The sequence below is a fragment of the Salarias fasciatus genome, chromosome 19 (genome assembly GCF_902148845.1).
Source record: "Salarias fasciatus chromosome 19, fSalaFa1.1, whole genome shotgun sequence".
NCBI lineage: Eukaryota > Metazoa > Chordata > Actinopteri > Blenniiformes > Blenniidae > Salarias > Salarias fasciatus.
The window spans coordinates 5285411-5302981 of NC_043763.1; the positions used below are offsets into that span (position 1 = coordinate 5285411).

A 17571-nucleotide genomic window follows, 5' to 3' on the forward strand; every position below is an offset into this window, starting at 1 on the left:
GATAGTGAAGAGTGACCGAAAACCTCAATCTTTTAGCGCCGGCCTGGAGTTCACCCACCTGGCCATTGTTCCAGAAACTGGACTCCTTCTTTCCTGGAGGGCAAGTCACACACTGTTCAGCAGGAACACACTGAGAGGAGTGTTTAGGCGACGTGATCAGAGTGCGTTCGTTTCAGAACAGCCGATTAACTCTTGACTATTAGAAATTAACACTTTAGTTACAATTACTGAGATCTCCATGTGGTTTTTGCTTATTTTTACTTTCTAACACACACACACACACACACACACACACACACACACACACAGACACGCCTGCAGAGAACAATGTGCTATAAACAGTAACAGTGGCAAGTACCTGGACAGTTGTTCAAAAGAGCATCAGAACGACTCGCTCACGACGTCGTGTTGCACAGTGGCAGCATTTTAACCCATTTTAACCCAATAAAGAGCTTTTCCAAAAAGTTCCACCTCCAGTAACTATTTTTTAATTAACAGAAAAGCGGTGCTGCGCTGAGCTCTGCACGACTGCCAAACACTGTATCACTCTTCGGAACACGTGCAGTTAAAACTAATATATTTTCCAGACTGTAAGTCGCACCTGTCAAATAAATGTGGAATGAAGAGGGGGAAAAAAAACATGTATAAGTTGCATTTATTTTTCTCTTCCAGCAGCTGCTCTTCCAGGACCGTCTGAATTAGTTCCTCCACTCTGGATGTCATGCTTTTAGCATTCTGCCTTTTCTTCATCACAGAAACTGTTTCTCCGCTTCCCTCCAGTCCCTCCTGCGTTTCTCACACTCGGAGCGATCTCTTTCTGATTTCTGTTGCACATTTGATCAGTTTTTACTTTAAATTCTGCTGCGTTACTTTTTCTTTTCACAGATATTTTGCTTGTGCCGTCAGCCAGTTGCGATACTAATAAAGGTTTTGATCCTGTAGCAGCATTCTGCTGCCATATAGTGACATCTAGTGGTTCCAGATGGTATTGAACCAATATATTTTGACATATAAGTCACTTCTTGATATTAAACTATATTAAAGTGCCACGACCAGCTGGACTAGCTTAAAAAACTGTGATTTATATTCCTAGAAAATTCAGAACTGTTAATGTTATAATATGTTTGAAACACCATTCGCCTTTCTGCTAACTTCAGCTGAACTGAGTGAGCGAATCAGTGCTGACAGCTTAGTTAATGTCACGGCTAAATTACAGTAATGCACCAATGTGCTCATTACTTGGATTTTCTGATTGAGAAAGACAGCGAAAAGTCATGCAGAGGTTACTTCTCCAACTCAGTAAAGTGGCAGCTGTAATCAAGTGTAACGCTGCCGATGAACAGTGAGTTCAGTGTTGATGGGGATGAAAAAAGCGCCATGTCCGGGTCAAAGCCTGCTCTTTTTCGAGGATACTTTCTAATTATTTAAAAATGTTCGGTGCCACGTCAAAGCACTTCACTCGCTGGCACGTTTTGGCCCGAGCGGCGCGGGAACCTGCCAATAAGTGAAGCGGAGCGATGAATGAAGTTTGAAGTGCAGCGAAGACGAACACGACAGAACAGAGCTCGCCGCTCAAGACGCAAACAAACCCCATGAGCGCCGGCGTCACTCCCCCAGCGCTCGATGATGTCGGTAAAACACAAGCGAGCGCGTGCGCGCCGTGTTTTCATAAAGCTGTCAGAGTCCCGTAACTTTCACCGTCAGGGACTGTCAGCGTGAAGACGGTCTATAGATCCTCCGTCTCCAGCCTGTTGATGGCGGGAGACGCCTGGCTGGGAAAACCTCCAACGCTAGCCTCAAGCCGAGGAGCTCACACAGCTGTTTTTACTTTGATTCCAGACTGGTTCATCGAAGTGGAAGAAAAAAACCCCCCAAAAAAACAACAAAAACCAGTGGAAATCATCGTGTATATTTACATATATTCCTGCAGTTCAATGCAGCTTTCTTTATGGTTTTATTTATATAGTGCCAAATCACCACGTCTTGGGTCAGGTTTGCACAGAAAGGTTAAGACCTTGCAATTAAACGGAGAAAAACCCAACAATTACCACATGAGTAAGAGCGGACAGGAAAAAAACTTCCTTTTAACAAGGAGAAACCTCAGACAGAGAGTGAGTCAGGCCGGCTGGGGTGAGAGGAAAGTGGTGAGAAGGAAAAAACATCAAACAGTAAACACTGGGCAGGCTGGGGGGGGGGTAGGAACCACACTTCAGGAACTTGCAGAAAATACCTGCAAAATGTGCAAAAAGAGGGGGAAAAAACGCACGAGAGAGACGACATGGGGTCCGACACTTTCTGCAAAACGGTGCAAAACGATGCTCCTCGTCCAGCTGCTACGTGCACACTGCTGCTTCTGTGTAAACAGACAGCGTCTATATTATCGATGAAACACAAAACTATTCTGAAACAAAAACACAGAAATGATTGTGTGAATGGAAATCAGCATTGTTGGTGGTTTGATACCCCGTCTCACTCCGCCTATGAGCAACACGCCGAACACAAAGCAGCTTTTTGTCAGACTGTTATTGATGACGTGAATGTGACTGATTATGTAAAGCAAGTCGAGACTGATGTTCAACACAAATGAAGAGCATCATTTCCACGTCCTTTCATAACATCAACTTTACAACCGTTGTTTTGGTCTTGTCTTGACTCATCGTCTGTTTCTCTGAAGGCCACATCCACATTTTAACGCTTTTACCCTCATAATAAAGATCTGCTCAGGATTTCTTTTTCTTTTTAAAGTGAATTAGAGGCAACACTAGTGGACTTCATTGCAAAAACACACTGTTAATTGACCTTTTACAGCTAATTGAAGTGAAAACACCAAGTCCCTGCGTGCAGCCGCACTATGTCTTTGGACTGTTTGAAGAAACCAAAGCAATAACACCTTGGATTTTTGATTATTTTTTCTTTTCCTCATGAAATTTGAAGTTTGTCTAAACATTTTTCGGAAATTAACATTTTGAACCTTGAATGTTGATTTCTTGCACGTCATCTGAGTGAGAACTTTGGAATTTGGAGTCCATTATTTTGCTCCTCTCGAGATGAAATTGGACTTTATGTGGCTTTTGAACTAAAATGAGTTTGACACTGGAGATTTAAACTAATAAGAACCAGTCCCGTCGATCAGACAAGCACACAAGTGCAAAATTCACGGCCTAACTAAAGGGGAGGCGCCGCCTTTTACCTTTAGAAACTGGAGGCTCTTGCTGATGAGCTGTGGTTTGTGTGTAACGGATCATCTGAGTGGACCACCGAAGGGTGGAGGTGGCTCCTCACGGCATTGAAGGAACTCTCAGGAATCCTCGTACAGAGCTTCTTGATGGCACTTTGAAGAATCAAGCTACAAAATCCCAAATAATATAGACTAGGAGTCATCTCTCATTATTCTTGTCCATCCTTTTGCTTCCAGCTTCCTCCCACATGCCAAAATCACGTGTTTGACGTCAATAGGTGTCCCTAATATCGCCCGTGCTTGTGAATGTGACTGTGCGGTTTCCTGATGGATGGAAATTAAAACATGTGTCCTTCCAGGACCGTGAGGTCCCTTCAAAGAAAAGCTCGATGTTATTTTTTCTCTGACAGTTTTCCTTTGACCGAGCATTTTCAGTGATCTAATTTACCATCAGAGAATACACAGTGATCTTAGCAGACAGAGAACAGAGAGGCTGCACTCAGATACCCCCGGCCTGCCCGGCCCTGAGGGTACCTTGGGTCAAACACTTTTAAAGAAGCGTAACAATCTGTCACAGCGGTATAAAAAAAAAAAAAAAAAAAAAGAAAAACCCTCCTGTTCCTGCTCTCTGATGGAAAGTCCAACTTCTAGCTCCCATCTCCACGGCGGCTGGCATTAGTTAAAGGCATTTCTGACCGTTAATACCCCGGCCCATGCAGGAGCACACTTTACTGCCCCATTTATGCAGACTAAAAATGCAGACGCGCCTGTAATTGACCAAGTTCTTCTCTGCCTAATGTCTCAAGTTGCACTAATGGCTGACATATAGCTTTGTGAGAAATTCTTACTGTTGTCATTCAAGCAAAACTGATTTTTTTTTTCCTGCATGAGCGTCTGCTAAACGTATATATGAGAATACTCATGGAAGGGAATAGTATATCCAGAGTGCTGTTTCGGATGGTCCACTGCATGCAGTGCTATGGATATGGTTCATTTTTCTGCCTTGTGTCACTGGCTGGGATGCCTCGGAGGGGCCTGTGGTGTCTTGGCCCGTGGCAGCGGGTGATATGTGTGGGTAATTGCGGGGGTCATCGCAGAGGTCATAAATAAGTAACACAACCCAACGTGCCATCACCCACAATTAGGAGGGCCGTGAATACGGACAGGAATTTTGATGAATATTCCTCGTATGTCAGCAGCCGGGCTCTGCTGAGGGGTCGGAGGTCTTCGGAGGGTGGTCTGGATGAGCGACGCTGAGCTCTGAGCGGCGGCAGGAATGCGATTCTGTCTGAGTGACTCAGCGGGATATGGGGAAGAGGTGGAAATGGCTTCACAGACATTGTTTTTGCAGGAGAGGAGCGCCTGGCGATGGGTCACATCGTGGCCTCGACTGTCTTTTCCTCTGCTATAACTATTTGGTAACACTGTTTGACCTAATATAGTGATATTTTGTCCTTTCCCTGCTGATTCTAAACTAAACTCGAGAGGGCGTTTCAGTCCGAGGACATTCCTCCTCTGAAGCAGGGAGCTTTTATCCGCTGTGTGATGATGCCCAGAAACACGAGAGCATATGCCGAGCGGATGATGACAGCCATCACTATTCGACGCCACTGGTGTTTGTCGCTTCAGGACACGTTTTTGGCATATTCCTCCAGTCATGAAAGGTAGTGCGTTGATATCATTGGAACAAATGGGCTGTAAAGTCGCAGCTGTCTAAACAAAGCGCAGCCTTCTCTCGCCGAGCGACGGCAACTGTCTGAGAACTGTGGTGTCGAGGCGAATCAGACGCGTCTCACCTCAGAGTCACAACACAAGAATTACAAGTTTACTTTGTCTCTTTATTAGAACTTGGCATTTACCGATTCCAGATGGCACATCACCTCCGTGAACTTTAAAGGGCCACCATGGGACGTATAAGACATGGTACTGTTTGACACTAGGTGGCAGTGTTGAGTCACTGAAGCAACAGCTTTTACTGCGCCGTCACATTTTGGTCGGTGGAAATGGTTTAAGAAACTGTTTCATTTATTATTAGATAAGGGTCATATAGGGTCATATAGGTTTCAATTCTTCCTGCTCCTTTTCAGACACTGTCCCTCTGTTCGCTTGTATCCTGCTCTTTGTTTATAAATTTTATTTCATTTTTTTATATTCGAAAAGAATGAATGCATTCATTGATTAATTCCTTCACACCGCCTTCTATCTGAAGGATAAGAATGTTTATAATCCAGAGTTCTCTGACGGTATGTGTGCGACAGTAATTACAAAAGCAACAGCACAAACAGCACCCTCTTTTGGACTAAAATAAAAACTACATCTTTCTCTGTGCTTTCAAAATATTGCTGTGTAAACAGTGTAAACTTTTCTGAAACAAACATGCAAAAAAAATTAAAGGTGCTGTAGGCAGGATTTTGCTAGTCAATGCTAATTTTTCTGTGTTTTCTTTGGATTAAATGTCAGAGTATCCATTGTTAATCCTTTAGGAGTGTAGCATAATCGCACTACCGCGAGGGCGCAGCGTTTCCATCTGTCTCTGTTCTGAGCTGAAAAGGCATCTCGACAGCTCCAGGTATCTTTGACCAATCAGAAGAGCCCCTGAGGCTCTAACCGTGATTGGTCGAGGGGCGTTCGTCGCACGTTCTTGTGGGAGGGGCTTAACTTGCGTAAGGGCGTGATGTCAGAGAAAACAGGACAGGATTGGCTGTGCTGGGTTTCAAATCGCCATCTTAGATAGGTCAAATCGCCATCTTTCTTAGGTAACCCTAAGCAAGATGGCAGAGATGCCGAATCCTGCCTACAGCACCTTTAAGTAAATTTTTCACTTCGACCGTTGTGTAAACCTGGCCTAACTATGGTTAAAATGTAAAATGGTTTTAAAAAGAATTTAAAAACTCATATTAAATGGGGTTAATGATTCAGTAAATGTCGGGATCTCAGATAGCAAAACATGATCGTAAGGAGATTATAAGGACACTAATAATTTAAGTATTTTTGAACAAATAGCCACATTTGAAAATCGATTCCAAGCCTGACAGGGAGCCGGTGGAGTGCAGCTCGGACTGGTGTGAGGTCCCCACTTCTTTCAGCATGCATTAAAAAAAATGTGATGTTTTGGATGAACCGATGACCAGAGTGAAAAGAAATACTGTATTTACTCTGGAAGATACAAACCCAGGAACAACATTTTCTGAATCAGCAAAATTAAGAAATAATTTGATCCTTTGCAAAAGCCTCAGTTGTGCTCAGCCTCACTGACCTGACTTTAAAGGAAAGATTACCAAGGCTGTAGGTATTGTTTGAATTGGCCCAAGGTGGACCGAATGTAGGCGTAAGGTCTCAGTTTCAGGGGAATCAGGTCTGATTACGATGTTTTCAGCATCACATCACAGAGTTGTCTTTGAGAGGACACCAGGACTGGGTTTTTCTCACGTGGCTGATTATTCTGACTTACATTGATTTATGTCGAACACAAATATGAAATGTTGGACTTTGAAAGACCTTTCCTCCCGAACCTGGATGGCTGTCATTGTAACCTCACATGCAGTCCCAGGCTGCCTGTGAATAGTCTGGCTTATCTGTGGAAAAACAACGCTCAGATCCAACTGGAAGTACTCCTTTAGAGGCGGCTTCCAGCTCGGCCCGGAGGGACGCGGCAGCAGCAGCTCAGTGTAAAGTGCCACTGTTGTGTGAGGTCATGATTTAATGCAACACAGCATTGTCTGGATTTGTCGGGAACCGATTTTCCAAGCTCGGTGGATTTTCTGGGAGTAAATTCAGGGAGGGGGTCGGGAAGATATCAGAGGAAAACTATTCTATCACTGCTTTTGTAATGCTGCGCACATGTGACTCTAATACTCTGTTCTGGAGGCAGCGTCTGAACATATACACACACGTAATGATGTGTAAGTGCAAACACATTCTCAGAAGCTGCCATGTTTATGTTTTTCCTGCAGGAGGAGTGTGCAGAGCTCAGTGAGGAGCAGCTACTTACCCTGCTGGATGGATGTGAGCTGACAGAGCGGGAGCCGGGACCCGGAGATGACTGATACGGCACCATGAGACCATAAAACAATAGAAACACATCTTTTTATTCTCTAACAGAGGGTTTAAGACGCTGGGAACTTCCTGGATTTACGACATGAATCAACATAACCTGATGAATACTTTCAGAATGTGACAATGTGGGAAAAACTGTATTCTTGAAACTTTATTACCGGCCATTATTTCTTTCTATTTTATTTTCTAAACGCAAACAGCTTGTTTTTCATCTGCGTTTATGATTGTATTGGTGGAAACAGAGTGGCGGGGAATCATAGATGTGATGGAAAATTGCTTTCATTATCCATAATAACCGGGCGCGGCGCACGCTGAATGCTCAGCAGCGCACACGAACGTTCGCCGGTAGAAAATCCGTGGGATGAAATCTGAACACCAGCTGAGTATTGAAGCAATATGATGTGTGTGTGGATGTCCTACATGACTGTTAAAGATGATTTGTGCTTCATGTGAGTGACAGTCAGCTGTTCTGCTTCTCACATTGCTGTCATTCCTGCTTTTCCAGGTGATCTCCTTCAGATTACAGTTTCTTTTTTTAATTTTCAGTGGATTTCACCAATAAATGTGCCACTTCCATAATTGCCGGTTTTATTATTGCATTGACGGGTTTTCTGTCCACTCCTGCTCGCACGGCTCGAGCTGCAAGCGCACACCTGGCTGACCTGAGCCCAGAGGCCCTGCCTCTCCTGGCACCGGACACCTGACGTCGGTCTCCACCTCACCCGCGCTCTCCCGGTAGGAATTCACCTCGCATTCCTCCGGATTAAAAGCTCTGTCGGCCAGGTGAGCCTCGGAGGTCGAACCCCGACGAGGGTCGTGCTCCCAGTGGGCCTCGAGTAGAAGAAACTAAAAACCACACACTAGAACAATACTCTCTGAACACTAGCAATGGCAAGACCCCCAAAATTTTGGGTCTTGCCATTGCTAATGTTTATAAAGTACTTCAGTTGTCTGCTTCACAGATCTCATGCATGTAACCGACACGGTGGTGTATTTCAGGAGTTGCTGCTCATTCCGGGGGTAATGGAAACACAGTGAGCTCATTATGGTAAGAATGAGGTCAGCTCCAATGTAAAGAGACCTGCAGCAAACTGAGCCCGTCTGGCTTTTTTAACCGGCTGGTGCCTTTGATTACAGCTCATTCAGACCCCGTGGAAGAGTTAAAACCTGTGTTCGCAGACGATATGCGGACACGGCGTGCCAATCAGTGGGCGCTGGAGCCTGGCTTTGAATAGCTTTGCTTAGTTTTTTTTTTGTTTTTTTTTATTATATAGCTATGGAATTTCAGTGCACATTCCTGCCACAGCCGCAACTCCGCTTCACTTCCCCGCAGACAGTGGATTTATGGCTCCAGACGGAAGAATTCCTCAGGTGTCCTCGCCTCTGAATCCGAATACGTCCTGCAGATGCCTCTGTAACGTGTGATCGGATCTGCGTGGGTGTGCCGCTTAAGTGGGTTTTATACTTCATGGCAAATGTCCCTCCGGTTAACTCCCACAGATCCTCCCTCCGAGGCTTCTCCAGACAAAACTAATGGATTCCAGTCGCTTGACACAGCAGCGCCACTCGACTCGAGAGAGAAAGTTTAAAAACTGCAAAGAAATCATCTCAAAAACACACCATCAAACTCTTTTTTTTTTTTTTTTCCTCTTGAAGAGTTTATTGTTCATTTGACAATACAAAATAACAGATTGGAGTATAAACAGCACTTTGGGTAGAAACTATGGTACAAATGTTTATAGAAAAGCTTCACTATTAAAAAAAAAAAAATAAAGACATACAAAAAGACCAAAAATAACAAAGACATCCTTATGTCAGTGTGCAAATACGTTTTATACAGACAGAAACGCTTCCATATGAGGCCACGCTTAGAGATAAATTATTTAAATAGCATATTTATATATATATCTACACAAATGAAATAACCTCGACATAAAACAAACAATAATTTATCAAAACTGCACAGGAAATACATATTGCAAAAACATAGTCAAGACAACATCTCTGTAATTCGTAATGTTCCTTTTGGGGCTTCTTTTGTTGCATCAAAAATATCTTATATACAGCATAAAAAATGGTACTAAAAAGTCTTGCTTGGAAAAAAAAAAAAGAAGAAGAAGCCAACCAATTTATACTCTGTTGTTAAGTGATTCTTGTGTATTGCTGGCCTCAATACAAAAAGAATTAATGAGGTAATATTTGTACATCAGGGGTTTCCTTTTCCCCCTCTTGTCGGAAATGTACACACAAGCTCAGGCACTCCAGTCATGCACACTGTGTAGAAGCAGTACGTTTTAAAGTCACTGCCAGTCTCAATCTGACTGATTTGGTCAAAAATTTAAAAAAAAGAATCATTGTACATGTTCAGGGGATCTCGACGTTATGATGATATGAAATAATTATAAGGTGCAGAAATGAAGAATTAAGCCTAAATACAAACAGCGGATGATCTTCTAGACTGGCCCTTGCTGTTTTTGTCCCTTGACACGTCCATTAAGTGAGAGATATCAACACAATATTTGCTAGTATTTACTATTTCCAAGCAGTGTGTAATGTGCCTGCTGTGGAGCCCTGTGCTGTCCTGAATTTCATGCCCTCCTTGTTTCTCCTTGTGCTCTTTCCTGAGAAGACTAATGTTCTGGGCCAGCCCTACACTGTGCTCAAATACATCTGTACACGTCTGTATTGAAGGGCATCATCACAACGATTTCAATTGTTGTCTTTGTTAACTACGCTTTTTGTTTTCCCATTTGTGGAACACATGCACAAACACACAAACAACATTCACTCTCTGATAAAAACAATCAGTCCATACTGTCCATGGTCCCTCAACAGTTCCTTCAAAGGGTCTTTTTTTTTTTAACCCCAGCCTAAAAAATAATATCTCCTACCGCTTTCTTCATACTTAAAGAAGTATCTTTGAGTCCACAGCAGATGTATGATAATGCTCAAAAATATTTTTCTTTGTTAAAAAAATGTAAAAAAACAAAAACAAACAAAAAAAAAAAAAAAAAAAAAAAAAAAACACTCGTCCCTTTGGTTCCTCATCCACAGAGGAACACCACCAACAGTTCAGGTGTGCAAAGCGATAAAATGTGGCCCTCTTTCAATGCAGATCAGAGCAAAAAGAGTGAGAGAGCCAATTTCTTCTGAGCAGAGACATGCTCGCAATTTGAGTTTGGTGCAGTGGTGCAGAATTATCATTGAACTTTCATTTGGCTTTAGCTCCAGAGGTCGCTTTACCTCACGTCAGCTCACTTGCTCGTCATACCTCCCATGTGCATTTTGCAAAAGTTTAACAGAAATCAGTCCAGGTCTTGCATCACTGCTTCACGCTGGTTTGATTATGTATCTGAAAAGAGATGATGGACAGAAAACACATTAGAAATCGAGTCCTTAGAGGTAATAAGTTGGTTTTCAAATGTGCTATGATCATTTGTGTGCTTACCTCTACATTCATATTTGAGATCTGAGAAGTAAACCATCTCCTGAGAGAAGACGTACAAGCCTAGTCGCCCACCAGCGTACGTCTTGTCATAGATGTTTCCAGAATCAGCCATGATTCTCTTGCCTTCGTACATGACCACTCTGCCAAGGGAAACGTGATTCCGTGAGCTTCTTGTGATTTGAATATCACTTTTTCCAATCTGCATCGAAGGGACTGATTGAAACTCACCTGATGAGTCCAGTCTTGGGTCTGTGGGTCAGGTGCCATCTGTAGGCGGTGAAGTCTTTCCAGCCGATGTTCTTGGGGTCGTGCCACAGAGTGCGGACCTGAAAATGTCCAAAGAAAATAAAACGTTAATACATGAAAAGTGTGAAAACTATTTCAAAAACTCTCATAAACCTTCAGTTAGTGCAGCCTCACCTGTCCTGCCGTGTCTCCGGTGTGCCACAGGGCGTTCCTCAGGTGCTCGCCGGGCCCTGTGGTGGAGTTGACCACCTTGATCGACAAGCCGGAGTAGCCTTGAGCTTTCGTGGGCGTGGAAGACCAGTACGTCTGCGTGATCTGTTTCCACATCACAGTGTAGAAGCGGGAGCTGGACTGGTAGCCGAACACGAAGCCGGCGTAGTCGTCGTCTCTGTCGGTGTTGATGAAGAACGTTCCGCTGAAATCCACCGCGTTGAACTCGTCGTAACCTGAACACGAAGGAGAGACGCTTTAGAATCTGTTCGCCGTCTGCGCTTCACGTCTACGCGTGCTCATTAGTATGCTACATACCAACAGCAATGCCAGGGTCGCAGTTGACAGTTTGCACCAGCTCCTTGCCCTGATGCCGGACCACCCAGTTCGGGTCAATCTGAGACGTGCCCTTGGGGTCCAGAGGAACCATCTGGAATCGGCGGAAGTCTGTTTCACTGATGTCGAAGTTCTCTGGGCAAACGTCGTAGATGTCCAAAACTTTGTCGGCGTCAAAATCGTCTTTGCACGCATCGCCTCGGCCATCACCTGGAAGGAAAACGCACGTACATTAAATTAGAAATGTGGGTTTTACTGGGAGGCTCGATAAAGTGCCTGTGGCAGCAGTGGTATTTGGGTTATCTGTGTGGGAAAGTCTCACCATCAGAGTCCACTTGATCGGGGTTGAAGACCAGTCTACAGTTGTCTTTGTCATCAGGAATGCCGTCATTGTCATCGTCGTGGTCACAAGCGTCACCCTTGCCGTCCTTGTCGTGGTCGGCCTGGTTGGCGTTGGGGATGTAAGGGCAGTTGTCCAAGTTGTTCTGGTGGCCGTCTTCATCAATGTCCTGGTTGTTGTCGCACTTGTCTCCTACGTTGTCTGAATCAGAGTCAATCTGTGAAAGAACAGAATTCCATTAGGGTGAGGTTTCTCGGAGCCGAGCACGCACACTGTGAGACGTTTGTCCCAACTCCAGATAAATCATTCTGCTGCTATTCACTGGCTTGGATATGAGAGGTGTGATTTAAATGCAGTCTCTTGTATTCAGGTATGCAAGCAATGTCTGGCAGGACAATCGTCCAGTGTCTTTGAAAGAACAGAAGTGAAGAGACTGCTTTTTCCAAAAAAAACTTCACATTCCTCTCTTATTAAAACATCGCTTCATGTATGAAGTTCTCTGTAGTTGCATGTCAGATTGCACTTTGTCACTCATGGCAGTCCTAATACGGAGGTGAAAGGTGACGCCTGACATTACCTGATCGGGGTTGTGCTCCAGTGGGCAGTTATCGCAGTGGTCTCCCACCCCGTCCCTGTCGGTGTCCCTCTGGTCCACGTTGTAGACGTACGGGCAGTTGTCGTTCTCATTCAGAATGCCTGTTGAGGTGAAAAAAGAAATACATTAGCGTATTTTAATTTTGCAAATGAGAGGAACATATGAGTTTGATCGAACTGAATGAAGTCGCTCACCATCCCCATCGATGTCAACAGCACAGGCATCGCCCTCGCCATTGTTGTCAGTGTCGGTTTGGTCGGTGTTGGCTTCAAATATGCAGTTGTCACAACTGTCACCAACTTCATCCCTGTCAGCGTCGTACTGGGCGGGGTTGTACACTCTTTGGCAGTTGTCCTGTATTCAGAGAGACACATCAGTTTGGTTAGTAAAATGGGTCATGACTCAAGGAAATCATATATATAGGAACAGAGATGTGCTTTTCCAGTGTTATTGTTATTATTCCTTTTTAGCTGGAATGTGATCTTCCGTCAGAGACTTTCACCGCCGCATTTTTCTTTCCCAAGTTTCCAATTCCACACAGAGAATTGTGGGCAAGAAGCCTGCCCTCAATTTTGACTTCAAGGAGAAATTATAACACACCACTCCTGTGCTCCTAGTTTTCCACATTCAGCACACAAACACAGACTTTACATTCCTCCCACCCAGAGGAAGGATGGCTGCCATGTCTGGCTTCTGGAGAGGGTTTCAGGGCTAAGAGACTGCCGTGGCTGCTCACCCTATCATCGGGGATCCCGTCGTTGTCGTCATCGTTGTCGCACTCATCACCCAGGCCGTCTTTGTCGTGATCTTCCTGACCAGAGTTGGGAAGGTTGGGGCAGTTGTCCTACAGAGAAAGAAAAGTGTGGTTAAGGGAGCAATTATCACAATAACCGTGTGTGCGGTTGGGTAAAAATGGCCTTTTGTGTGTGGCTAACCTTCTTGCAGTGGTAGGTGGCGTTCGCCACACACACCAGGTCGGTGTTTGGCCATCCATCCAGGTCAGTGTCCTCGCCACAGATACGACCGTTGCCTGCGTACCCTGGCCTACACTCGCAGCGGAACATGGACTCGGAGAAGACGCCCAGGTAGATGCAGTTGGCGTGTTTGTGGCAGTTGTGGCTACCGTCTTGGCAAGGGTTACGGGGTTGGCACACCTGAAAGAAAATTGCCCAAGTGTGAATATGAATAAAAAGCTGCAAAAGGACACAGCTCCACAAGACAGTGAGGAGGTGATTGCTCCAACCTGTTTTTTCGCCGTGGCCTCCTCCACTCCTCTTCCATAGGGCTGAGGACCGGAGAATCGCGCAGGACACGGTAGACAGTTGTATCCCGGCTGGGTGTTCTCACAGCGGTGGATTCCATTATGGGTATGGCAGGCATCGGGGACCTCTTTGCATTCGTCGATGTCTCTGCAGTTGACGCCATTGCCGGTGTAGCCGAGAGGACACCTGCCACACTTGAAAGAGCCGTCGGGGAAGCTGATGCACTTCGCACCGGGGAAGCAGGGGTTGGAGAGACAGCCGTCTGAGGGGAGAAGGGATCAAGATGTTACACAGACGATCTGTCGTGGAGTGTGAGGCGTGGGTGTGTGGTCTGTGGATGCTTACCGATGGGGCACTCCTGTTTGTTGCAAAGCTGCGTCACACTTGCGTCGCCAACGCAGTCCTTTCCACCATATTTGGGGGCGGGGTCGGAGCACAGACGTTTACGCATCTGAGTTCCTCCACCACATGTAACACTGCAGGTGTCCCAGGGTGACCAAGGGCCCCAGCCTCCGTTGACTGAAATGTTAATAAACACAGTCATCACCGTGTCCTGAGAACAGGAACTCCTCGCTGCTACGCTCAGCTGATGCTTGACTTACTCGGACAGGGCGACTTCTTGCAGACTTTGGTTTGACGTCCCTCTCCCTGGCAGTCTTTGCCTCCCATCTGTGGCGTGGGGGAGTTGCAGAGGCGGATTTGGGTGATGACCCCCTCACCACAGGTCACGGAGCACGAAGACCAGGGCGACCAGTGGCTCCAGCCTCCATCCTGTTTGACTGTGAGAAACACATACACAATTAACCCGACACGCTGAGGAAACGTCAGATCACAGCGGCTGCGATGAGAACGCCTGATGACTTACAGCGTTTGTCACATTCCTGTGGGTAGCAGTCACGGGTCTGGACGGAAGTGCCCTCACACTTGCTGTTGATGCGGTCGCAGGAGCGTCCGCGCTGCTGGATGCCACGGCCACAGGTCACTGAACAATGAGTCCAGTAAGACCACTCGGACCAGCCATCCTCAGCGTAGTCATTTGCTGTGAGGACGGAGAAAGATAAAATCAATTGTGGGGAAAATGTTGGCAGAAAATCATAGGTTTATCGGATTGAAATGTAACTTACGAGGTCCACAGCGAGGGCAGCACTCGCCGTCGGGCACGGTGGCGTTAGTGCATGGGATCAGAGGGCAGGAGATTTTACGACACACAGTAGCAGAGTTCTGGAGAGAAGAACAACATAATGAGCATAAAACACAGGATTAGCGATGATACTCTGAGGCAGAATGACTGTGACAGGAGGTGCTAACATGCAGTAAACCCTCCTGCAGCAGGGATGGAGGAAGCCATTCGCTCGGCTTGCTACATTCCTGCAGGTGTGACGACACTCACCTGGCAGGTGCACTCGGTGCAGCCGTCCACGGTCCATTCGTCTTTGTCCTGGTGCACGATGCCGTTGTGGATGCAAACGCCGTTGCGGCTTCGGATTTGCTCTCTCAGGTAATGGCTGTCATTGGTCTGTGGGAGAAAAAGAAAGAAGGAAAAAAAAAAGAAGGGGTTAGTCAGGATGCAGGATGGAAAACTTTCACTTTGCCAAAGTTCCAGAACAAGCCAATGAAAAGCCGACACCGTGATTAAGACATTACTTGAATCTAGTGAAGCAGTGCAAATGCAACTGTCAGCCAAACACATTTTGTGTATTCACATGGGTCTCATTAAGGACTTGGCCTGCCAGGCTGTCATTACAGCGACAAGTGGCAGAGAGGGAACAATGACATGGAGCAGGCCTTCGCGGAGCTTACCACTTTCTGAAGTTCATTTGACAGCTGCTTGATGACCACGTTCAGTCCGTTGAGCTCCTTAAACATGAAGGCGATGTCGCTGCAGGAGTAGCCGCAGACAGCCTGCAGGTCTGAATAGAACCACCAATAAATGATCCGGACTCTTCGGGTTTTTACAGCAGAGATGTGAAGTTGACTGTGACGGGAGGAGAGGTCTCACCTTTGGTTTTGTGTCCGGTGTAATCGGTCCTGATGGCGGGCTGGGAGCCATTCACTGGGTTGTCCAGAGTCAGAACATCAGTCAAGATAGCTGTGAGAGGAGAAGAAGGGAGATTATTTTCTGTTCCTTTTAATCAGTTATCAGGTTTCCAGGCAGTCAAGATATTTACCTCCACTTTGACATCCTTTATTTCTCAGGATGGCATCCAGAGTCGGGCCAAAGACAAAGCGCACATTCTGGAGAACTCCCTAAAAACAAAGAAAAAGTGTTAAAAAATTATATTAGATTTTTTTTTCGAGTATTTTTCATAATTCTAGCCTTCCACGCTCCAGATCTTACCATGAACTTGTCCCTCACAGCCCCCTTTCCGATCCTGAGCCTGGCCATGTCTGCCACATTCCTGGACAGGACCGTCTGGATGGGCACTTCCAGCTCCGCGTCGTTGATCTGATCACAGCCCACGAAGAGCTGCGCGCGGTCATCCTGCACGAACAGGGTGATGTTCTTCCAGTGGCCCGTGGCCAGGTCCGCGTCCTCGATGGAGACCACCTGCTGCTGGCTGTGGGTGGAGTACACCAGGTCCAGCGTGTTGGCGTTCCCGTTGGAGATGATCTCGAAAACGGGTCCGGATCCGTCGGTCTTCTCGATGGTCAGGATGCTTCCCCGGGTCTTCTTGAACTGCTTGAGGTTGGCCAGGAGGAGGAAGCCCCGCTCGGCCTGGATGGAGTCCAGCAGGTCCCTGAAGGAGCTGTCGGGGACGCGGGGGATCAGGTCGGCTTTCAGGATCTTGTACGCGTTGCTGTTTGGATCCGCGCCCTTCACCAGGCTCACTCCGCTGTGTCTCTTGCCGACCCGGACCAGCTGGAACAGGTCGAACATGCTGTTGTCGTCCCGGCTCTCTGCGTCCACAGAGGAGAAACACACCGGTCATTTTCACGCTTCTCTCAGGGGGAGAAATAAAGAAAGAGACGCGCCGGCTGGAGCGCACGGAGCTTCAGCCGCTCCGCCGAGAAATGTCACTGAAACCTGAACTCAGACTGATTGATCTGCTCTCTAAAACTATCAGGAGTGAAAAGACACAGCTAAGATTGTTTTCTTGCAAAAAGAAATAGCTTAAAAAGTTTTTTTTTTTAAGAAGTAACGGACAAAGAGCGTCTAGAGCGCACGGAACTTCATCCACTCCTCTGTCATTGAAACGTGACACAAACTTTTCAGAAGTGAAAAGAAAACAACTTTCCCTTTAAAAGAAACAGCCGACAGTTATCTGTTTGAAAAAGAACAGCTGATAAAGTCATACGTGTCCGTCCATCCTCACCTGCCAAGTGCGCGCCCTCACAACTCCAGAGCATCAGCAGCAAAAAGATGCCACACAGCATCATGGCTGAAATGTCAAACTGAAGTCCTATTTCAACACACAACAACACACAAGGGTTACTCAACACATCCAGCAGACATGAAACAGAGAAATGCAAAGAAAATCTGTCTACAAACCTTGAAGATCAAGAAATAGAAATAATAAAAAAAAAAGTCTTGTGGAAATAGAAAAGAAGTCCTTTGCGTGATCACGTATCCTCTTTCTCTTCTTTCAGAAGTCTGCTTGCTGTTTTTAATTCCGATGCTTCAAGTTATTCTACTGCCTTATCCCGTCGATATAAGCGCTATTTAAACAGTTCAGGGACATTCCTGAGACCGGAGCGGACCAATGGGAGGAGAGAGGGACGGACTTGTTTTCTTACCTCACAGCCAGTCAGAGGAATATCCGAGACGCACACACACCAGGGGGAAAAAGCGCATTCCTGAGCCGAATTTCCATCACCGGACAAATATTTCATACACGCACCCCAGCCAAAAACTTGGTCGTTTCCGGTCAAACAAAAGATTAATTATTCATCTTCTGTTGC

General features: G+C 45.9%; 2 protein-coding genes across 2 annotated transcripts in view; one reads left to right on the forward strand and one right to left on the reverse strand.

The window, feature by feature from the left end:
- Positions 1–7224, forward strand: part of fsip1 (fibrous sheath interacting protein 1) — a 32997-nt gene extending 25773 nt beyond the window's left edge. Inside the window, exon 10 of the mRNA XM_030117468.1 lies at positions 7132–7224. Coding sequence (XP_029973328.1) covers positions 7132–7224 — 93 coding nt within the window. The remainder of the gene's footprint in view (positions 1–7131) is intronic.
- Positions 7225–9617: 2393 nt separating this feature from the next.
- Positions 9618–17280, reverse strand: thbs1a (thrombospondin 1a). Its single transcript, XM_030117294.1, has 22 exons — positions 17162–17280; positions 16986–17072; positions 16010–16569; positions 15840–15918; positions 15671–15760; positions 15472–15581; positions 15062–15187; positions 14796–14892; positions 14537–14710; positions 14274–14450; positions 14017–14190; positions 13653–13933; positions 13345–13563; positions 13146–13253; positions 12604–12763; positions 12392–12510; positions 11797–12031; positions 11457–11684; positions 11103–11374; positions 10911–11008; positions 10683–10822; positions 9618–10586 (listed from the first exon to the last, which is right to left on the reverse strand). The coding sequence occupies exons 2-22, from the start codon at positions 17047–17049 to the stop codon at positions 10579–10581; spliced, it is 3519 nt and encodes a 1172-aa protein (XP_029973154.1). The 5' UTR covers positions 17050–17072; positions 17162–17280; the 3' UTR covers positions 9618–10578.
- Positions 17281–17571: the final 291 nt, after the last annotated feature.